Source organism: Oratosquilla oratoria, chromosome 32 (genome assembly GCF_046742065.1).
Source record: "Oratosquilla oratoria isolate Oo_2021 chromosome 32, ASM4674206v1, whole genome shotgun sequence".
NCBI classification, from domain to species: Eukaryota; Metazoa; Arthropoda; class Malacostraca; order Stomatopoda; family Squillidae; genus Oratosquilla; species Oratosquilla oratoria.
In genome coordinates, this window is record NC_134808.1 from 8,911,213 (window position 1) to 8,935,996 (window position 24,784).

General features: G+C 38.4%; 1 protein-coding gene across 5 annotated transcripts in view; it reads right to left on the reverse strand.

Annotated features, from left to right (window-relative positions):
• Positions 1 to 24,784, reverse strand: part of LOC143041758 (tudor domain-containing protein 7-like) — a 566,748-nt gene that overhangs the window by 57,896 nt on the left and 484,068 nt on the right. For all 5 annotated transcript variants that reach the window (XM_076213779.1, XM_076213782.1, XM_076213783.1 and 2 more), the window contains 3 exons: positions 19,224 to 19,337; positions 1,195 to 1,310; positions 902 to 1,011 (listed from right to left, as the gene is read on the reverse strand). In XM_076213779.1, coding sequence (XP_076069894.1) covers positions 902 to 1,011; positions 1,195 to 1,310; positions 19,224 to 19,337 — 340 coding nt within the window. The remainder of the gene's footprint in view (positions 1 to 901; positions 1,012 to 1,194; positions 1,311 to 19,223; positions 19,338 to 24,784) is intronic.

Sequence of the window (24,784 nt, forward strand, 5' to 3'; positions counted from 1 at the left end):
CATATTTATACATATGGAAAACTGTATTTCTTCACATCCTTTTGACTTGTGGTCTTTATTAATTTACTTCCATGACCTCTTAAACCCTTCCCATCTTTAATCAGATGTCTTCTATCAATGTAATCTATCCCCTTTAGTGACCTGAACACTGTAATCATGCCTCTTTCTCTTTGATCTTTCAAGGTTGGCAAACCCAGTAATTTTGGTCTTTCCTCATATGGTTTTTCTGCCAGGCTGGGGACCAGTTTGGTTGCTGCCCTTTGTATTCCTTCTATCTTGCTTATATCATTCACTATGTGTGCGGACCATACTACTGATGAATATTCCAGCCTTGGACATATCAGGATTTCAATGAGTTTTTTCATCATCTCTTCATCCATATAATGGAATGCCACTTTAGTGAGATGGGTACATCTATCACTTTTATATGTGGAAGATTTTGTTTTCTTTATAGAGATGTTTTATTAGGGTGGTCTTTGTGGATCCTGTTATTATACATGGTGCTTTATTTTGTAAAGTTTGTTGGGTAGCTATGTTTTCGTGATTGATGGGAACCATGTTGTTGAATAGCAATCACTGTTTGCAGGCTGTGATCAAGAGTTTTCTACTGCTGATGAAAGCTGATACATTACATTTAGGCAAATATATATGCTGATAAGCACAAATTGAATATACAATGCATACAACATTTTCCCATCCAAATATACCATCTTTGTCACTCTACAACCTTGCATCTGCAGAATCACCACAATTCAATTGACACTATATTTAACTGTGTCCATAGTTTAATTCAAGAAATGTAAAAAGCTTTTAACTTCAAAGTATTCACTCATTGAAGCATTATATTATGTGGACTGGGTGTATATATCAATCCACATTCAAATAAAATATTTATACAAACCTGAACTCAATGATGCTTGACTGTTTGAGGAGGAGCGACGTGATCGACTATGTACTGGAGAGGTTAAAACATCTTTGTTTACACTATTGTTGTTACTGTCACCATCACAACTGCAATAGAATTAACAACAAAAAACTTTAGTACTCATGTAGTAAATACAGTCACAACTGAAAACTGAAATTATACCATACTGTGCAACTTATCTATGGAGTAATAAGATTGGGCTTTCATAAGAAAATTAAACAATTCCATGAAACAAGTATGAAACTGCCTAGACAGTCTTTCAGGTTCACCTAAAGAGGGTAGAATCCATTGCTAAGGTGGCATTAAGAGATACAAGTTCATTCTGGGGATGAAGTCTCTTGAATAACTCTACCTTTGGGACACCATCATTATTTCTACTCTGCATCTGCAAAGATTAATAAATACTTATAACAAAAATATGCAAATATATCTTTGCTGTATAATACAATAACCACAGTTTTTGCAGTAGCTGCATTCTTATAAACTCCATGAAAGGCTAAAACCACGAATACTCTTTTAACAATTGAATCTTGTTGAAAATGTGTCCACCATTCTACCTTTCACACTCAGAATTGTATGCTTCTGGCACTACTACACATATAGAATAAAGTAGGGAAAATAGATATGAATGAAACAACACTGACACTTATTTGTGGGTTTATTCATAATGCAGTAGAAAAATATGAGTTACCAGGAGAAAAATCTAATGTACTGTACCAACATTTTTCAGACACAAAATAACTATGACCATTGAATGCACAATGACTCAATGGGTAAAGGAAAATACTGTGTTGGCATGGTGTGTAGTATAAAATATCGTACATTGTACTGGTGTGTTACTTATTTGGGGAGTTATATGTTTCCCCCTCTTTGTAAAGTTGTCATATGATTCGTTGTTCATTGTTTTATTATTTACTGTGATTGTGTGTACATTATATATAATTGTAATATTATTAGATATCGCAAATATGATGCACGTCTTTCCCGCACAAGCTGGAACTTGGCGTTAGTTGAAGCCAGCCTTTGTGGTGTGCGCACGCATTTGTTTTCAGTTGTATAAAAAATTATATTATACAGTATTCTGTCTATTCGAACTTGGTTTCAATAGCCACCCAAAACATTATGGTGGCAGCGCAAAAACAATCTTTTCGGTGATTTTTTTTTATTGTGAACGTTCTGAAAAGACTAAATTGCAGCACTGGACTATCGCCGATCATATCAGTGCATGTTAGCGTCCGTCCTTTTTCTCCCATTTTCATTCCACAGGCTACAGGATTTGCTTAGTTGTGAGAAGTAATAGTGCTTTCTCACTTTGGACCAGTGACTTTTTATTTACAAATTGAAAAACAAATGTGGTGTTCAGGAACGTTGTGGTTGCAGAGCGAGCCGAGTGATTTTATTGGACGACGTTTCCCCCAAGAATCTAGGTGTCCGGCCTTCTTTTGGACTGATATCGCCATCTGCTTTTGTGCGACGGTCTTCTCTGGTCGCTTAGTGGCTTGCAGTTTGAATTGCTAATTGGATGAGGAAAGATTCGTGTTTGAAATTGGCCGGCGTCTTAAGCGGCCCTTGTGTATTTGCCGGCTTATGCTACGCGTCCGCAGACATTGGCTACCTTTGTTACTTACCAGTATTGTACAATTCTTTGCCTTAGGCATACCTGTATTGTCCTTTTATTTTAGATTTTGTGGATATATTGTTTATACATATATTTAATATCTACCGGTTGTGCCTTGGGTGGCCATTTGTATGACGTCACTCCCTGTTTACCTTTTGAAATGTAACTCCCCTCAGTGACGTCTTGTGTACACTTACGTATCAGTGCATTACATATCTTTTTTACGTATATTTTGCTAATTACTGTCTTAATATAATTTTTTCTTCATTATTTGCTATATGTATTGCATTGTTTCTGTGTTTCAGTGCTACTGTTTGTGTGAATTGTTACTGTATCATTATCTTACGTTCGTGTCCCATGTCCATGTGATTTCTCTATATTATTTTTTTTCACATTATTTCATGCTTTGTGCTAGTGTGTTGTATTTGCATTATTTCCTGCTTGGTGTCGGTGTTTTCGTATGTTATTACGCAGTGGGTTACAGTTGTCAAATCCTATCATGTCTAAGTCAAAGAGGCCTTCGTTTATTGGTTCACAAAACTCATCTGAGACAATGGCTCGCAAATTGACGTTGCTGCATCAAGACCCATCGGTTATGAAATTCTCTGGTCAAGATCCTCATTATAGGGCGACTGATTTTATCCACCAATGTGAGTTACTTTCGGCGTCGTGTTTAGATCCCAAATCTCTGGATTACAATTATGATATCTTTAGGTCTAACTTCCTTAAACTTTTTTCAGATACCCCTGGTGGTGGTTCGTTCCATTGATGCTTCAAACTGGCTGATACTCTCGTATCCCAACTGGGCACTCTTGATTATAGACAGGCGCAAGCTCAGGCCAGTATAATTGTTGTTGATGCTTTAGAGTCACTTTCACATTCAGATTGGGTAGATAATGGCAATATCACTTTAGATAGTTTTCATCTTATTTTAGAATTTCTGCTTTACATTCTTTTTTGGTGCCTTCTGAGAGAAGAGCTGCATCTTCTATCATGTATAAGACTGATGAGACTCTATTGTCTTTTGTGACAAAGCTTTCCTGTAAACTAGGGGAAGTACCTGCTAGTTCCTTGTGTATTAGCAATGCTCTTCAACATGCCCATGTCCCTTGTTCTCCTCAGCCCTCTCAGTCTACAGTTTCTACTCATAGTTCCCCTCAATCTACAGTTACCCCCCCTCCCCTGTTATGTACCTTTTGTAACAGGTCTGGTCATTCGAGCGAATTTTGTTACCACCATAGGCACCAGGTACACATGTCAAGACTGTTCCCTGTTCGCAGGAGTGTACCTACTGTTTCTTCTAATCTGTCGCATGACCTTTCTAGAGTAGAACCTCAAGGTAGACTCAGTTATTGCCATATCCATGGTCATTGTAAACACTCGACTGATCAATGTTTCAAGGTTTTGAAACTTAGGGATGAGACTTCTCACCAGCCTCGTCAATCCCATTTTCACCAGCGCGTGTTTCATAACCCAAAGAGTTGACCAGCAATGTTCGGTCTCAAATAATTCCCTTTGTGGCTGTTGAGTCTTCTCAGTTACTTACTTTTCAATTTCTTACTAGGGATACGCCTCTTTCTGTCACTGTAGATACTGGTGCAGAATGTAGTCTCTTAAGTAGAAAGGCTTATTTTACTCTACGGGAATTGTATAATCTCCCTTTTGTAATAATTTGCATTCTGTGCAAGGTTCTCCCTTGCTTGTTCTTGGATCTGTTTGTCTTCCCTTACAGTTTCCTCGCATGCTACAGTCTTCAATGTCACTTTTGTTGTCGTCTCTGGCATTGCCCTTAAGTGTGATTGTCTCTTGGGTATTGATGCTCTTACAGCTCATGGCATAGATATTTCTCCTAATCGCCGTGTAGTGACTTTCTGCAATTTTGATATCTCTGCATCGGATAGGCCAGTTTCTGTTTGTGATTCTACTGTGCTTGATCAGTCCGCACATGTGCCTGTACCAACTTCTACGTGCTCTAACCCTGTTTCTCATTGTGCTGCTGTTGTTATAGGAGAGCATCTTATTGAACCTGCTGCTGTTGTTATAGGAGAGCATCTTATTGAACCTGCTACTGTTGTTATAGGAGAGCATCTTATTGAACCTGCTACTGTTGTTATAGGAGAGCATCTTATTGAACCTTCAAGTTCTGTTCGAGTTCCGGTGCGCGTCTCAGGTGCCCTGATAGGGTCTGACGTTCTCTCTTTGCCTGACTCTATTCGTATTCGTCAGCTTGCCCAAGAAGGAACTCTCTCCACTGTTCGCGAGGATCATGTCACCACGGCGATGGTAACCAATGTCACGGGTGCTCCTATTCCTCTCTCTCCTGGCAGTCACTTAGGCTCCTTTGAGGTGGTACACGTTGCTCCTTTCCAGGACTCGCCTACTATAGCAGCTTCTGTACTACAGTCTCCTCCTACACGTGACCCTGCTCACTTAGCTTCTGAGTTTGCCACATTTGTAGGCGAGATTGATTTTCCTGAAGAGATGCCTCGTCTCCTTCACCTGTTAGTTACTCACTGTCAGGCTTTGGCTTTACCAGGTGATCCGTTAGGGGTTACAGACTGTGTGGTTCATAGAATTGATCTTCAGCCAGGTACTCATCCTGTGTATGTCCCCTCTCACCCTCGTTGGCTTATAGCCCAGTCCTTAGTTGAAGATTTATTGCGTGAAGGTGTTGTACATGAGTCCCACTCAGAGTGGAACTCGCCTCTTCTCCTGGTGCCTAAGAAAGATGGATCTTTTCGTCCTGTTGTTGATTACAGGACAGTCAATGAGGTCACTCTTCCAGACCATTATCCTCTGCCTATCTTAAGCGAGCTTCTTCAGTCCATTGGCACTGGTAATATGGTGTTCACCACCTTAGATTTGAAAGCAGGTTTTTGGCAGATACCCCTGGAGGAGAAGTCTCGTAAAATCACGGCCTTCTCGACTCCCAGTGGGCACTATGAATGGCTTCGTTGCCCCATGGGTTTGCAGAATGCTCCTTTGACTTGCCAGTGCTTAGTTAACTCCATTTTTCATGGCTTAGTTGGGAATGGACTTTTTGTTTACCTGGATGATTTGATTCTAGTTTCCAAAGATGTGGAAAGCCACTTTTCTAAGTTGTCCATGGTCTTGCAACGTTTTGCTGAAGCTGGGCTGAAACTCAACTTACCCAAGTGTTCCTTTTTCAAGGCTAGTATCCAGTTCCTAGGTCATGTTGTAGACAAACATGGTATCCATACCACAGGTGAAAAGATCAAGGCAGTCAAGGACTTCCCTATACCAAAGTCAGTTGAAAATATATGTTCCTTCCTTGGACTTGCAGGATACTATCATGCATTCATTAAAGACTTTGCTTCAATTGCTTCCCCTCTCACTCGCTTTTTTTTAAGGACTCTTCCTTCAAGTGGCGTGATGTCCATCAGACAAGTTTTGATTCCTTGAAGCTTGCTCTTACTGAAGCACCTGTGTTGGCCTTCCCTGATTATAGTATCCCCTTTACCATTTGTACAGATGCTTCTGGTACAGGTATTGGAGCTGTACTCATGCAACAAGTAGATGGATGTAGACCTCGTTATTGCATATGCTAGTCGCATTCTTAATAAGCCTGAGTCCCGTTACTCTGTTACTCATTTAGAGGCCCTGGCAGTGGTGTGGGCTTTAAAGCACTTTCGTGATATCATTTTTGGATATTTTATTACAGTTTACACGGACCACACTGCTGTCACTCAGCTTTTTAAGGGAAAGAATCTGTCAGGCCACCTAGCCAGATGGTTCCTCACAATCAAGGAATTCAATCCAACCCTTAAGCATATCCCCGGGCATGCAAACCACGTTGCTGATGCACTTTCACGGAATATCCCTGTTGCTGCTGTTATCGTGATTCATAACTTTTCCCTGCAGGATCTGGCCAAAGCTCAGCGTGAAGACCCTGTTTGGTCTGCTGTCATTTATGCTTTGGAGTCTGGTGATGATTCCACCTTACCAGCTTTACCAGTACCTCTGTCCCAATTTTCCCTGCAGGACAAGGTTCTCATTTGTAATGTGGAGGTGTTTGAGCAAGGTGTGGCACAGCTAGTGATCCCTGAGTCTCTAGTTCCTGTTGTTTTGTCCCTTGCTCATGATGTCCCTCAGGCTGGTCACCCAGGTCGTGACAAAACTCTGGCTATGGCACGGAAGAAGTATTATTGGCCTAAAATGGGACTAGACATTACCTCTCATGTAGCCCGGTGTAGTTCTTGTGCCCAGAACAAAGGTTCTACGAGCACTGCTCCCATCTTAGAGTACCCTACTCCTTCTCGCCCTTTTCAGACTGTGGCTATAGATCTTTTGCAACTACCTCGTAGCACGCAAGGCTCTGTGGATGTCCTTGTGTGCATGGATCATTTTAGTCGTTTTGTAGTCTTAGCCCCCTTATGTAACAAATCTGCACCAGTTGTAGCTCATGCTTTAGTTTCCCATGTGTTGTGTCCATACACCACTCCTTCAGTGCTCCTTAGTGATAATGGGACTGAATTTAGGAACGAGGTTTTGGCAGGTATTTGCAAACGTTACGGCATCAAACTGACGTTCGTGACTGCTTATCATCCAGCGTCCAATGGTCTTGTTGAGAGGACGAACAGGAAAATTTTTAGAGATCCTCCGTCACCTTGCTAGTAATTTTCATGAGTCTTGGGAGGATTGGCTTCTCCATGTCAGTGCTTGTATCAATAGCACCATTGATGTTTCCATGGGCAAAACACCTCATTATGTTATCTTTGGAGTTGAGAAACGGCTCCCATATGACGTGCTTGACAGCCCTGCTCGTCCCCTCTACAATTTAGATGACTATAGTAAAATCCAGAGTCATGTGATGCATGCCATTTATAATTCTGTACGAGATAACCTGGATGTTTCAAAGGCTGACATGTTGAAACAGCAACATGCTCGTGCAAAACCTGTGACCATCGGTGTTGGTGATCATGTTTTCAAAAGCATGCCTGATCGCCAGTTGAAATTGAATTGTAAATTTGAGGGCCCCTTTTGGTGACTGAACGCCTACACCCTAACAAGTTCAGGATTTTTTACCCTTCTACAGGCCTTAGCGAGATTTCACACACTGATAGGCTCAAGAAGACTCAAGTGCCTATCCCTGCCTTTACCCGGCCTCCTCCAGGGCCCACTGTAAGAACTATGCCTTGTTTATCTACCCCTCATAATTATGACCTTAGGTCAAGGGGTCCTGTAATTACCTAAACTTTCATTGTGTATTGTTATGTATTCTTTGTGATATTTACCATTTTTTGTGTGTGTCCCTTCCTTGGTTATAATATGTAAATATTGTTTAGCTCTTACGTGTACTATCTTGAATTGTATTTTGTCGTGTTTAGATGTTAAGTATCATATCACGGACGTCCGGCAATTGCTGTATTTGTATTTTTGTTAACAGGCGCCAGTCTTATGTTCCTTTTTGTGTTTGTATGTATTGTCTTTATGTAATTAATTATGTGTTTATTTAATGTATTGGGTGTGCTATTGTATCCATTTTTCCCACACTTTTGTCTGCCATTGTTGCATATGTGGTGTGTGTGTGGTTTGTCCTTGTGTATTTTGGATTCTCCTTGCCTCGGTCAGTTTTTTTTTTTTTTTCTTGTTTGCTTGGTGAGGTCACCGAGTGGTGCAGGCTGAGCGATGTGTTGGCATGGTGTGTAGTATAAAATGTTGTACATTGTACTGGTGTGTTACTTATTTGGGGAGTTATATGTTTCCCCCTCTTTGTAAAGTTGTCGTATGATTTGTTGTTCATTGTTTTATTATCTATTGTGATTGTGTGTACATTATATATATTGTAATATTATTAGATATCGCAAATGCGATGCACGTCTTTCCTGCGCAAGCTGGAGCTTGGCGTTAGTTGAAGCCAGCCTTAGTGGTGTGCGCACGCATTTGTTTTCAGTTGTATAAAAAATTATATTATACTCTGTCTATTCGAACTTGGTTTCAATAGCCACCCAAAACAATACCAGATATAGAAACAATGAAGAACCGTCAAAACTAAACTTGATATTTATGTTAGAGCCTGAAATTCTGGATAAAATGGAATACATGACACCAATTGGGAAAAGTGACCACATATTAGTAGTTTGAACTTAAAGAAGAAAATTAATTGAGAAGAAATGAGAAACACAGAAAAGGAAGACTAATGTACAACAAAACAGATTTTGAGAAACTTAGAAAATTCTTTAAAAAAGTAAATTGGGAAAACTTCTTAAATGAAAAAACAAAGATGGAAGAGAAATGGAATCTATTAAAATAAATTCATAAAGAAGGAATAGATCAATACATACCAAACCAGAAGCAGGAAAGAGAGTACATTAAGTGCTTGGAAAAGATAAAAAAAAAAAAAAAAAAAAAAAGGGTGAGTGGCATGTATATATCAAACTAAGGAATGAATATGTAAAAATATGCAGGGAAGAAAAAAGATACTATAAAAAAGACATAATAGACAAATGTAAGGACCAACCTAAACTATTCTACAGGTATGTAAATGGAAAATTAAAAAATAAACAAGAATTCGTAAAACTGTGTGAAGGGAATGACAAATAAATATATAGATGTAGAAATGGCTGAAATTATGAACATTTTATATCTGTATTCACATATGAAAATACACAAGATTGGGATGAAGGACAGAAAGATCCCCCCAATGAAAGAAATAATTGACACACAGAAAGAAATAAGGGACCAAATAACAAACCTTGATGTCAGAAAATCACATGGTCTGGATGGAATTGCAAATTGGATACTAAAAGAACATATAGATGAACTATTGGACAAAATATATATGATAACTGATTACTCACTCAAAGAAGGTAAGGTACCACAAGACTGGAAAAAAAGCAAATATTGTACCAATATATATGGGGGGAGATAAGGAAGACCCAACTAACTATAGACTGGTCTCCCTTACAAGCACAATAGCTAAAATATGCAAAAAAAATGATCAAAAGTAAATGGATTAAACATCTGGAAGAAAATAATATACTTAATCCAAAACAATTTGGCTTTAGACACAGATCATGTACCACTAACTTTATTTGTTTTAATCAAGGCTAATAGAAATAATGTGGCAAGGGGATGGATGGGCTCATTGTGCTTTCCTAGATTTACTAAAGGCATTTGATAAAGTACCACACAAAAAGTTACTAAGAAAACTTGAAATAATAGGTGTACAAGGAAACTTATTGAATGGATGGAAGATTTCTTGAGTGGGAGAAAAATGAGGGTGATACTTAAGAGACGAAAGCTCAACCTGGGAAGAAATGATAAGTGGAGTCCCACAAGGTTCTGTATTAGCCCGATATCACTCTCTCCCCCTGTACATCTCATCACCTTACTTTTACCCACATTTATCTTCAGCTTCCTTCTTTCACACACCTTCTCAAACTCTGTCACTAACTCCCTCAATCCCTCCTCTGATCCTGCTACAAGCGCAGTGTTGTCAGCAAACAACAACTGGCTCACCTCCTACTTTTCTCCATTTTCTTTAATCATCTCCAACCCCTGACCCACTACCCTTGCATTCACCTCTCGCACCACCCCATCCATGTAAAGATTGAACAGCCAGGGTGACATAACACATCCCTGACAAAGTCCCACCTTTACCTCAAACCATTCGCTCTCTCCATTTCTAATCCCAACACAAGCTCTGTTACTCTCGTAAAAACTCTTGACTGCTCTTAACAGCTTTCCTCCTAACCCATATATCTGCAGTACCTCCCACAGTGCCTTCCTGTCTACCCTGTCATAAGCCTTTTCCAGATCCATAAACATATCCTTACTTTTTCCTATAGCTTTCTCACATATCTGTCTTACCACAAAAATCTCATCTACACAACCCCTACCTGTCCTAAACCCACATTGTTCCTCACTAATTACTCCCTCTCTTCCTCTCCTAATCCTCTCAATCAAGACCCTCCCATAAGCCTTCCCAACAACTCTCAAGCTGATCCCTCTGTAACTACTACACTCACACTTGTCCCCCTTTCCCTTGTAAAGCAGAACTATACAGGCACTCCTCCAGTCCTCCGGCACTCTACCCTCTCTTAAACAAACATTAAATAACCTCACCAGCCAGTCCACCATCACTGTACCTCCTTTCTTCAGACATTCAGCATGGCATCCATCTAGACCAGGTGCCTTACCTGCTCTCATCATCTCAACAGCTGCTTTCACTTCATCCTTCCCTATTTCTCCTCCATTTTCCTCACTCATCACTCTCACTTTCTAAGCACTTCCCACTGCAACTACCTTTCCCTCCCTATCCTCCTTCACATTTAGCAACTCCCTAAAATACTCTGCCCACCTTCCTCTCACTGCCTTCTCTTCCATTATCATCTCTCCATCTGCACCTTTTACTTTTTCTTCTCTACTTGATTCGCCTCCTTTTTCTCTTTTAATTTCCTTCCAAAACATCTTTTTATTGCTTTCAAAATTTTCTGTCATACTCTTACCCCATTTCACATCTGCTCTCCTCTTTGCTTCCTTTATCTTATGCTTAGCTTCCTTTCTCTTTACTTTGTACCTCTCATACGATTCCCTCATCCTAATTTGCAGCCAATCTATGAATGCCTGCTTCTTCTCTTCTACACATTTCTTTGCTTCCTCATCCCACCACTCACTACCCTTCCTTCTATTTCCTCCTGCCCTCCTTGTTCCACACACCATCTTTGCACACCTTATGACTCCCTCCTTGAACCATCCCCATTCCTCTTCCACTCCTAGTTCTACTCTATCCTTTACTCCCTCCCACTCCTCTTTCAGCTTCTTATACTCACTCTCTTTTTTTCTCTCATTTAAGCAGTTCACTCTGAGTACCTCCCTACCTTCTGCCCTTTTCCTCTTTCTCCACTCTCATTTTACCTTCCACCAGAAAATGATCTGATATTCCCCCATTCTCTTTCCTTAGAACATGTACATCCTTAACTCTTCCTACCATACTCCTGGTCACCACTATTTAGTCCATTAACGCCCTATCTGCCACCCTTCCATCCATCTTGATGTATCATTTTCTCAGCCTCTAGTACTCTCCAAAAAACTCATTCTTTTCAACCTCTGTTCTTTCGTTTTTTTCATTTGTTTCATTTCTTAGTGTCTTTTCCTTCTCTTTTCCTTCATCACTCATTTTTTTTATCCATACATTTTTGTAATTTTCACTGCCAACTTTGCTGTTTTTGATAGTACTTCTATCATTTGGAACCTTAATTTAACTTAAGGGGGTACGCGACACCTGGAGGTCATTTTCTAAAATATTTAGAGTAAAGAGCTGAAACTTCTCAGGTAAATAGGTATCCATATTGCCTACATTTTAGGTGAAGCAGAATGATGTATGTACACATGTACACATGTACGTATACCAGTAGCGACATTTAAAAGTGCACAGCACCATAATACGTGGACCAATTTGTTTTATATTTTGGCTATGATTAGTCAGTAGGCACACCTAGGGCCAGTCATTGAGTAATTGAACAATTTCCTTTATACTTTTGCATACAGGCATTTCAATTTTAATGGCTGGCAAAAATCGTGAAAAATACAATTTTTTTGCTCGTTTCCATTATTACTCCGAACTCTTTCATCCTATTCAAAATATTCGAACGATCGGCCCTAGCAGTTACTAAAAGTAATATTCCCTGTAAGTTTCATCTAAATCTAATGTATATTAGATTTTTTATGATTAAAAAAAAGTAGAAAAATATCAAACGGAGATATGGCAACTTGAAATATGAATATATCTGTAACTTGCTTATAGTTTCACCAATTTGACTGATTTTTTCATGGCTTAATTCTTATTATATAATAAGTAAGTACAGTAAAAATTATAATACTGAAAAACTAAAGTATAAGTATGTCACAGTAGTGACGACGCACAGACGACAACATCATATAATTTGCTTTTTTGCGCCTTTGGCGGTTTCTTCATATGAAACCTCTCTGCTGGGGGTCTTCAGGGTATCTAAATCATTGGAAAGAGGTTTATTTTCCAGTAGTGGGCGCCTTCTCTTTCCTCATCAGATTCCCCTCGCCAATCTATGTTGGTAGGGCACCCCCTCCAGCATCATATGATGTCCCTTCTTCTTTCTTCTTCCTGTATAGCCTTGATCTTTTTCCTCTTGCTTTCTTCTTTGGATTTAATCTTCCTCTTTGAATTGTTTAGTCTAATGTTGTCCTTTACCTCTGTCACCGTCACAGAGGTGCAGGTGAGGGCGGTGGTGGAGTGAGAGGTGGTGAGATCTTTAGTCGTCTTTGACTGCTTGCCATCTTTAACTGCTGTTTTTTGTCATTGTGATGTTCTTTTGTTCTTTTTGCTACCCATGATGACTGTACTAAAGAGTAATATGTACTAGCTAAAGTAATAGATTGCAATGAGAGCTCATGAGACATGCGTACTTCCCTTTTCAGAGCTAGCCGGTAACTAACACTTAGTTTCGCACAAAGTTGGCAAAATATTCTCCCTCCACCTTCCTCCCTTCCCCTCCACAATCGTATTGGCCGTTGATACACTGGGCGAGTGTAAATTCAATCAAATTTCAACGTTATTCGCTGCGCCTGAAGGTCCTAAGTGGCACGCCTCCTTCTAGTGTGGGTTGCGCCTTTAAATCTGTCCCTTTAATCCTCACCCAGGACCTTTAAATTGCGCGCGGCTGGAAAATTATTTGTCGGGATTTATTTCTAAGTGGTATACGAACATTTTGAACACAGTTTTGAAAAATGCCATATCTTGACCAAATTCACCCCCCCCAGGTGTCGCGTACCCCCTTAAGTGGTCTATTTTTTTCTTTATAGTATTGTCTCATTCTATGTACTTTATTTCTTTTGCCATTACTTGTCCCTCCTCTTGTAACTCTTTCAGGACTTCTTTTGCAATTTCTTTCTCCTCTTTTTCTTTTAGGAATCTAGCAACATTATATTTTTCTTTAATACCATAAACTACTACGCACTTTTTTTATCCACTGTGTCTCTGGCCCAGTTCCCTTTCTCCTTAATTACTTTAATTACTGTTTCTTTAGCATTTTCTTCCACTTGTTGCTGTACTATTTTCTTAAAAGTTATTTTTTGGTTTTCTTGTTTCACTTTCCATTGATTTTTTATTTCTTGGAGATCGGTCTCTTTTATTGTTTCTCCAACTTTCTCAGTCACCATTTGTATTTGTTCTTTTACTTCTTTTTTCAACACCTCATTTTTGTTTGTATCTTCATTTTTCATTCTTCCATTTTCACTTTTTTAGATCATTAAGTTCTCTGTTAGTTTCAGCATTCAGTCTGAAAGTTGGTTCATCTCTCTGTACATTGCTCTGTATTCAGCTTTCAGATCTATAAATTCATTTACCAATTCTGTAATCTCCTGATTTCTTAGGGTATTTTTATACAATGATTCTCTTCCCAATTCTAAACCTCTACCTAGTATTCCACTTTCTTTTATAAACCTTGAAAAAACATTATTATTTTCAAACCTTTCAGTTGATTTTGGGGTTTCTATATTGCAAGTCTTCTAGGTATGACCCTTAATGGTGATTCAACCCTGTTTACATCCAGTCCTCTTTTCGTTGGTTCACTATATTTTTGTCTTTCTTCTTCATTTCAGTCACTCAATTAGCACATCTCCCTATCCCAAAATACAAATACAAAACTAGGTGTTTCCTTTGAACTTATCGAAAAAGTGCTACACTTCAGAGCTCATTTCTAGATGTCTGTTCCAGCCTGTGGTTTGTATGTATGGAGTGATTGTGCTGACAGCACTGCATGGGGCAGAAACATGGAACATAAGAGAGGAAGAGTTTACATGTACTTACCTAGTTGTATTTACCTAGTTGTAATATACAGGAGGGGAGCTATGCTCGTGGTGACCCGTCTTTGTATCTCTCCGCATCAAATTTTATCTTAAAATCTTGTATAGTGTTAGCACATACTGTTTTGTTGTCTAATTTGTTCCATGTATTTATCACTCTGTGTGGGAAACTGTTCCTTTTCAAGTTTTTTCTATAACTATCCTTTTTCAATTTTTTTCCGTGTCCTCTTGTTTTACCGTTTTCCCACACTAATAGGTCATTCCTGTCTAAAACTTCCATTCCTTTCATTGTTCTGTAGATAGTCAGCAAATCTCCTCTTTCTCTTCTTTGTTCCAGAGTTGGTAGGTTCAATTTGGATAGTCTTTGCTCATATGTTAGTTCGGCGAGTGTCGGTGCTAGTTTGGTTGTCGCTCTTTGTAATCTTTCTAGTTTCTTAATACTCTTTTTGGTACTGGGTGTCCAAAGTGATGCTGCGTACTCAAGTTTTGGACTTATTAGTGTAGTTAGTATTTTCCTAATCATTTCTTCGTCCATATAAGTAAATATCACTTTGATTGATCTCAATAAGTTGTAGGTTTCTCCGAACATCTTATTTATATGCTTATCTGGTTTCATGTCCTTTCCAATCATCACTCCAAGATCTTTTTCATTGTTTTTTTTTATTTTTTCTCCTCCAATTCTGTAATCTTTTGATATTCTGTTTCTACTCTTTCCAAATTCCATTATACTGCATTTCTTAATATTTAATTTTACTTCTCACTTTTGAGTCCAATTCCATATTGTGTCCAGATCTTGTTGCAATGAGTTGCAGTCCTCTTCCGTTTTTACCTTCTTAAGTAATTTTGCATCATCTGCAAAAAAAATTATATAGCACTCCACGCCTTCATTCATGTCATTAATGTATACAGCGAACATGATCGGGGCCAGTACTGATCCTTGCGGGACCCCGCTTTTCACTTCTTCCCAGTTGGAGAATTTTTCTCTAATTACAACTCTCATTTTCCTCCCAATCAGGAAGTCTTTCATCCATTCCAATAATTTTCCTCTGATGCCACCTTTTGACTCTATCTTATTTATTAGTTTTTCTATGAGGTACCTTATTGAATGCCTTTTGCAGGTCCAGAAAAGCACAGTCTGCCCATCCATCTCTTTCTTGTATTATGTCTACTAATCTTAAGTAAAAGCAGATCAGATTTGTTGTACAGGATCTCCCTTGTCTGAATCCAAATTGATTTGGGTTCAGTATAGATTTTTCTTCCAGGTATTTAACCCATCTGTTTTTTATCACTCTTTCACAAATTTTTGCTATTGTGCTTGTTAGTGAGACCAGTCTGTAGTTAGATGGATCTTCCTTATCACCTCCCTTATAAATTGGTTTGCTTTTTTTCAGTCCAATGGTACTTTTCCTTCTTTAAGTGAGGATTTAATTATATCATATATTTTGTCAGTTAATTCTTCCATGCATTCTTTCAGTATCCAGTTTGCTATTCCGTCTGGGCAATGTGATTTTCTGACATCCAGGGTTTTAATTTGATCACTGATTTCTTTTTGTGTTACATTTATTTCTTTCATTGCTGGGGATAATTCTCTCTCTCTAACTTCACTTTAAGGCGAGTTTTCTATTGTGAATACTGATCTGAAGTGGTTATTCATTATTTCAGCCATTTTCAGTTCTTCTGTAAATTCCTTTTTATCTTGGCGCAGTTTTTCTATTTCTTGTTTGTTTTTCAGTTTTCCATTTACATATTTGTAAAATAGTTTGGGTTCTTCTTTACATTTGTCTATTATCTTTTTTTCATAATTTCTCTTTTCATCCCTGCGTATTTTTACATATTCGTTTCTTAGTTTGATGTATGTTTGCCATTTGCTTTGTTTCTTATCTCTTTTCCATTTTTTCCAAGCTTTGTCTCTTTTCCTTTGCTTCACTACATCTTTTGTTGTACCAGTTCTTTATGTATGCCTTTTCCATTTTTTGTTGTGGTACAAATTTGTTCACTCCTTCATTATAAATTTCTTTTAGTATGTTCCATTTTTCTTCTATCCCTGTATCTTCATTTTGGAATTTTTTCCAGTTTGCATTGCGAAAGAATGTTTTAAGTTTCTCAAAGTTTGTTTTGTTATACATAGGTCTTCCTATTCTATGTTTATCATTTTTGCTTTGGTCAGTTTGTTCTTTCAATTCCATTTCTATTAGTACGTGGTCACTTTTTCCTATCGGAGTTTTGTAAATAATATTTTCGATTATCTCAGGTTCTGTCGTAAGTATTAAGTCCAATTTTGAGGGTTCTTCATTTCCTCTATATCTAGTATTTTCTCTAATCCACTGGGTCATTGTGTATTCAATGGTCAAGTCAAGGAGTACATTGCCCCAGTGTTTCTCTCCTCCTTTCACTGTCATATCTTCCCAGCATATTTCTTTTGAATTAAAGTCACCCATAATTACTGTATTTCCTCCATCCTTCAGTGTTTCAATTAGTTCTTCTTTTGTATCATCTAGTAACTCGGCATGATCCCTTTCTGTCCAGGCTTGTGTTTTAGGAGGCACATATACCACTGCAAATTTTTTTTTTTCATTTTTTTTACCTTCGACTTGTACTATAATTGATTCTACATTATTTTTTCCTTCAGTTATTTTTGTTACAGTTAAATCTTTCTTGGCCAAAATTAGAACTCCTCCGCCCTGTTTGTTCTTTCTATTCTTTGTCCAACAGTTATATTCACCTTGTCCCACAGTGTGGGGTGTTAGTATGAACTTTAATTTGGTTTCTACAATTCCCATTATGTCTGGTTTTTCTAATACTAGATAATCATTTAATTCGTTTATTCCCGAGATTATTCTGTCTATATTTGTGTAAGCTATTTTTAGTTTCCTTTCTCCTCCTCTCCTTCTGTCTTCTTTGTTTCCATTTTCCCTATGACTATGTATTTTTTCCTCAGCCTCATGTCTATCACTCTCCAAAAAAACTCCTTTTCTTTTTCAGTTCTATTCTCATTCCTTTCATTTGCCTCATTCCTAATTTCCTTTTCTTTCTCTTTTTCTTCCTCACTCATTTCTTTTTTTATCCATATATTTTTGTACTGCTCACTGCTTGCTAATCTCATTGTTCTAGTTAAAATTTCTTCTACACTTGATTGCGATCTAAGTTTTACTTTTAATGGTCTATACTGCTTATCTTTAGAGTACCTGCCCATTCTATGAGTTTCCTCGATTTCTCAGTCCCAGCCTAACTCATCTGTTTGTAACTCCTTTAGTATTTCTTTGGCAATCTCTTTTTCTTCCTTTTCCCTCTGATATCTTGGTACATTGTGCTTTTCTTTAATGCCATAGACTACTATACACCTTTTTCTATCCACTGTGTCTCTAACTAGGTTACTTTTCTCTTTAATAACCTGAATTACAGTTTCTTTTGTGTTATCTTTTACTTGTTGTTCCATTATTTTCTTTAGGGATATTTCCTGACTTTCCTGCTCAATTTTCCATTGTTTTTTGATTTCCTGTAGGTCATTCTCCTTAATTTTTTCTTCCACCTTTTCAGTCACTTCTTTCATTTGACTTTTAATTTCTCGTTTCAGAGCCTCGTTCCTATTATCCTCACTTTTCAACCTCTCATTATCACCCTTAAGCTGTTTTAATTCCTTTTTCAACTCGTCTATCTCCCTATTGTTTTCTTCGTTGGCTTTCCTTAGGTTTGATACTTCCTGGTACATTATCTTATATTCACTTTTAAGTTCTAATAGTTCATCTATGATATCACTTAGATCTCTACTCCTCATTATGTTCCTGTATCTGGGTTCTCTATCCATCTCTACTCTTAGTAATCCATTTCCTTCTCTTTCAAACCCGGAAAATCTACTTACGTCTAATCTTTGGTATTCTCTTGGTGTTGAAGCGTAGCATGATTTTTTTTCTCACTACTCCTAGTGGAGTTTCGATTTTTGTTTCTTCCAGGCTTCTTTTAGTTGCACCTTTGGATTTAGGGGTTTCCATTTTTAAGAACAATAAAAAAAAATTAAAAAAGAAAGTAACGGAGATACAATTTCGACCTACATTGTTTCACCACGAATGCACAACCTTACCACCCCGCGTATAAACAACAAGGCCTACGCTGATCGTTTCTTGTTTATATTTTCACTCGTAAGCCAGCGCTCCGAAAATACGTGTTGCTCTGACCGTGTCTGGACCGTGTGTTTCAGATGAAATGAATGAGAAGTATGGCAGAGATTACTAGGCTGGATAGAGTGAGAAACAAGGAGGTGAGGAGGAGAGCAGGGGTGGAATGGGAGTTGGGGGTCAGGGTTGATGAAAAAGTATTGGGATAGTTTGGAACATGGAAAGAATGAGTGAAGAAAGGTTAGTAAAAAAAAAAAAAGAGGTAGGGGAGGCAGAGGTGAAGGGAGTGAACATGAAGGGGCAACCAAGGATGAAATGGATAGATGGGGTAAAAGGGGCATTAGGAAAGATAGGAATGTCTATTGAGGAAGGAAGGGAGAAGACAGGGGTGAATGGAGAATGGTTGTGTATGGATGATGGTGTGATACATAGAATGTAGGTGGAGGATGGGGGGGTGAGGAAGTACACATAAATATTTTGATGCAGCCCAAAGGGATTTCTCCCAGTCTTCTCTTTTTCTGCATGAAGGGATGGAGAGGGGGGGGTTGCCAATTAAATGAAGCAGCCTTGCTATGGATGTGCTGTGTCTTGGTGAATTGCTTCTGGCCTGAGGCAGTGGGAGAGATGCAGGGATGACCCATCATCCAGGAAGAGCAAAGAAAAGGAGGGAAGGGTGGTGGGTGGGAGTAGAGTGTGTGGGGATGAAATGGGTAGGAGTGAACTTTGGCTACCTTCCTAAGAGTAAAATAAAGACCAACCTCACCTTTAGAAGCAATGGGGAGTCAGAAGGCACCAAAGATACAAGACGCTGTGATAACCGTTGGGTCCATTGTTGTGTTGGCAATGCAGGAACATTGGCAAGCTGACATACAAGTGCCTAAAAAGGTACAAATAAACACATGAAAACATCATGACAGCAACTTGGAATCTGCATCTGAGAAGAATTTTTATAGAAAAACATATATTTAAAATATCACATAATTTGTATACACTTTATCATACACCATCTGACCCACAAGACACTGGTTACAATGGTATAATTTCCTCTTTTTCATATGTCCTCCCTAAGATATTATAATGCAAATATCTTATCAACAAAATACTTTCATCTATGAAAACTAGACTGTTCATCCCTTGTATCATGATTCTGCTGTGTACTTTACACAAGATACTTGTATGACTTTCTGTATACATATCTTTTCCATTAAAGCTTCCTCCCTTTTCTCTGGTAAATTGGTACAATACATATTTTCATTCAACTGACACTCTCCTTTACTCATGACGTACAAGGAGAATTATGGAATTAATCACCGGTTGCAGTGATGTCTTTCAAATCATCAAGACCAGCAGGCACGAAGCTTCAATCCCGGGACTCATGATCATGGGTCATTGGGTCCCATCTGCTACTCTCCAATACTTAGCCTCAAATTCATGTATAGTTCAAACTTAATTTATATCCTTGATTTCCAATTATCATATCTAGATTACCATTTATGTATGGTTTAAAGGAAAACCATAACCTAAATTGGTTCCAGAGAGAAAAAAGACAAAGAATTGGCAAAAAGTATTCTAAAGGAAATACAGGACAGTGACAGACAAGGAAACATAAGTGCACAAATTGGGTAAATATGTAGAAGAAGGAAAAACTTGACCAATAAAGATTAAATTAAGGTCACAAGTGGCAGTAAAAAAAATTCTAATAAGAACAAGAAAATTGGCAAGAAGTGAACACTATAAAAATATGGATAAAAAGAGACAGGAATGACAAAGAAAGGGAAAAATTTAGGACATTCAGAAATGAAGCTAAAGAAAAAATCAGAAGAGAATGGAGATTGAGAAAACTCAGTTCTATTGAAGTGTTAGATATGAGACTGAAAAATTGGTATACTAAAAAAAAAAAAAAAAAAAAAAGGACCAAGAGAGGGTGTAGAAAGTTAAAACTGATGTATGCAAATATAAATTATTTGATTTCAGGATTAAATGAACTAAATGATGATCTATTAGAAGCTAAACCAGATGTAATGGGAATTGTGGAGACAAAATTGAAAGTCCACTGGTACCAAACAACATTGGACATGGATTATAATGCGTACATACATATAACAAAGGCCTCTTCCCCCTTACAAGGGAGGAGCCAAAAAAAAAAGGCACAAAAACCATTCCCACCCATTTCATCCCTAATACACTCCACTCCCCTCCACCCTCCCTCTTATCTTGGCACCTCCTGGACAACGGGTCACCCCTGCATCCTGTCCACTGCCACAAGACCGGAAAAATGCTGATATTGTACCAATCTATAAAGGAGGAAATAAGGAAGACCCAACAAATTACAAACCAGTTTCCCTTACAAGCACAGTAGCAAAAATCTGTGAAAAAGTTATAAAAGATAGATGGAGAATAATATACTAAATCTGAGACAATTTGGATTCAGACAAGAAAGATCGTGCACCACAAATTTGATCTACTTTTACTTGAGGCTACTAGGTTGGTTTGTGGAGTTTTTGGCTAGTATGCCAAGCGCCGGAGCCTGGGGCCATTCAGCGCATATATATCTACTTATTCTTTAAAACATTTGTTTCAATTCATCCACTCAATTTCTGTAGAAATTTAGATATGGTAAAACAAATCTATTTCCTTTAAAAAACATTTTATCCGATCTATGGGAGCGTCTTCTCCTAAAACTTTAGAGATGGTAAGCCCTTCTAAAAGATTGTTTCTTCTAGCAGAGCTGAATTGTGGGCATTCCTTTAAAATGTGTTTTACTGTAAGATTCTTTTGACAAGTGGGGCAGAGGGGAGCCTGTCTCTCCGCTCCAGTCGTCAACAGGTACTTGTGGGTTAAAAAGGTGTGTCCAATTCTAAGGCGAGTCATGACGATACCTGTCCTCCTGTCTCCCTGGAAATTACTCCAAGGGATGACAGAGGGTTTGATGGATTTGAGCTTTAAATTGTTATTTCCATTATTCCATTGAAGTTGCCACTGTTCTCTGGTGTAATTTCTAAAGCGGTTTTTAAAATCCATTTTGGGGATTTTGAGTTGGGAGATATGTGCCAGCCCAGCTGCTTCTTTAGCTGCAGTATCAGCTAACTCGTTTCCTTTTATTCCCACATGGGAAGGCACCCAGAAGTTCACAGTTATTTTCTTTCTGCTACTGAGGAGGACCAGCCAATCTTGTATTTGTCCGATAATGGGGTTGACTGGTAATATTGATTTTATTGATGTTAAAATGCTCTTACACTCTGTATATATGACAATTTTTTTGTCAGATGCATTGTTAAAAATATAAATGAAAGCATTAAGAACTGCCAGCAGTTCTGCAGTAAAAATAGAAATGTTAAAATGAGCTCTCTTTTTTATAATAGATTGAGGGGTAATCACTGAGAAACCCACTCTGTCTGCAGTTTTTGATCCATCAGTGTATAGACTAGTTGCATCTGTGTGGGTCCTGCTGTGTTCAAGGAATTTACTTCTAAGTTTGGACTCTGGGCAGCTATTTTTCTTACACCAGAAAGTGCAAATGTTGATTTCGGGTCTACACCAAGGAGGGTATTTAGCTGGTAAACTTTCTTCGGCGTGTAGAGGGGTCAGGTCTATGTTCTTGGCACTATTTTCCAGTCTAACTTCCATTGGTTTGGAGAGCTTAGGTCGAGTTGGAGCTCTGTCTTTGGGTGTTTTAGCAATCTTGTAGTTGGGGTTGTTTTTTGATGACAGTACTCTTGTTAGGTATCTCAATCCTAGTTCCTCCCTTCTAATTGGAAGAGGAGGAATGCCGGCTTCAACATTTAGGCTGTCTATGGGTGACGTTTTATACGCACCTGTGCAGATGCGTATAGCCATGATTTGGATATCTAGTTTTTCTAAGGTGGTTTTACAGGCGGCCCCATAGATTTGGCATCCATAATCTATCTTGCTTAGGCACAAGGCTTGGTATATTCGTATCAGAGTTGTTCTGTCAGCTCCCCAGTTGAAACGTGAAACTACTTTTAAGATGTTGAAGCGTTGTTTCACGTTATGTATTATTTCATTAATGTGTGTATTAAAGTTTAGTTTTTTGTCAAGGCTTAGTCCTAGGTACTTGATCTGATCCTCGTTTGGAAGAATAGAGTTTTCCAGCATTGGGGTTGGGATTTCTTCTCTTATCTTTCTTCGGCAGAAGCGGACTACTTTAGTTTTCTCCGTGGAGAATTTAAAGCCTCTCTTTTCTGCCTATGCAGTGGTACAGTTAATGGCAGTCTGTATTTTCTGGCTTGCCTCCAGTGCTGATGGTCTACTACAGATTAGAACAATGTCGTCTGTATATGCCAAGCTATGCACTTCGATCGGTACTTGTTCTAGTAGTCCGTTGATGGTTATGTTGAACAGTGATGGGCTGAGGACACTTCCTTGGGGTATTCCTTCCTCCTGGGTGTAAGGTGAAGAGAGAGATGAACCTACTCTTACTTTTAGGATACGATCAGTAAGAAAATCTTTAATTGCAAAGAACATGTTTCCTCCTATACCCCATTTGGCAAGTTGTTTTAGGATGCCACCACGCCAGGTGGTGTCATAAGCCTTTTCTAGATCGAAAAAGACTCCTATGGTTTGGCTCTGTGTAGCGAAAGCATTCTGAATTTCTCGGGTAAGAAATATCAGTGGGTCTATAGTGCTTCTGTTTTTTCTGAAGCCAAACTGTCTGTTTGAGAGGAGATTTTTTGATTCTAAAATCCATACAAGGCGCGTGTTGATCATTCGTTCATATATTTTGCATACACAACTGGTTAGAGCAATGGGTCTATACCCTTCAGGGAGACTGGGTTTTTTTCCTGGTTTTGGTATGGTTATAATGATCGAAGTCTTCCACAACTTTGGTGAAGATCCTGTAGTCCAAAATTTGTTTAGTATATTTAGGAAAAATTCTTTGGTGCATGTAGGAAGATGTGAAATCATTGAGTAAATTATATCATCCTCACCAGGTGAAGTTGGAGATGATAGAGGTATTGCGTACTCTAGTTCAGTTAGTGTAAAGGGGAGATTATATGCCTCCGTGTTTTTACTTTTTGGAGGGACAATTATTGTACTTTCTCGAATTTTTCTGAGGAAGGGAGTGTAGTGGAGAGCACTTGAAATGTTTGTGAAGTATCGTCCAAATGTTTCCGCTACCTCAAGGGGATCAGAAATTATTTCATTGTTAATTTTAAGGATGGGAAATGGAGATGGTACAAATTTTCCCATCAGTTTTCGGATTCTATTCCATACTAAGCTTACGGGAGAGTCGTTTCAATTTACTTATGTATCTGATGAACGATTCTCTCCTTGCTTTTTTGAAAGTTTTCTTTTGTTTGGCCAGTGCTCTTTTGTAAGTTATTAGGTTAACTGTTATAGGTCGTCTGTTGTACTTTTTGTAGCAAATTCTAGTGATTTTTCTGCTTAAGGCACAGGCATCTGTCCACCATGGAACTAGAGCGCGTCTAGGATTTCCTTGAGTTTTTGGTATAAACTTCATGGCCCCATTAATCATAATTCTCTCGAGGTGTTCGTAGGCAACATAGGCATTTGGAAAATCTTCATTATTTTTGTCAATTTTTGTGAAGTCTTGGTATGTTTTCCAATCTCCCTCTTCAACTTTCCATTTTGGTAAACAGGGGGATGGAATATTTCTTTTTAATTTCATATGGATAGGAAAGTGATCGCTTCCGTATCAATTTTCGTCTACAGACCATTGGTATTCTGGTTTCAACGAAGAGGAGCAGATCGTGAGGTCAATGGCAGATTTAGAATTGAGGGTGATATCATATCTGGTTGGGGAACCTTTGTTTAGTAGTACAATGTCATTATTGTCTAGTAGGTTTTCTACCATATTGCCCCAACGATTACATGTTCTTTCTCTCCACAGCCTGTGTCTGGCATTAAAATCCCCCATTGAAATGAATGGTTGGGGTAGCTGGTATATTAGGTTCTGTAGGTCTTCCAGTTTTAGTTGTCGGTGATTGCCTAATTCATCTTGCAATCCTTTTTCTAGTGCAGGCTCAAGATATAATGAGCATAGAGTAATCCATTTAGTTGTATAAATCTGAATTGCACATACTTATAAAGCTGAATTTAGGTGAAGCCTCCGATGATTCATTGACTTATGAACAATTATGCCTGTACCTATCCCTGGTCCTCCTTGTATAGGTACACCTCTGGAAGAGGTGGGGATATGTAGATAGCATATTCATGTCCTAAATTTGGGGAAGTGTTTCCTAGCATAGTCTCTTGTAAGCAAATGGCAGAGACTTTATGTTCTTTAAAAAGGATCCTAAGTTGTTCTAGGTTAGAGTTGAAACCACGTATGTTCCACTGGAT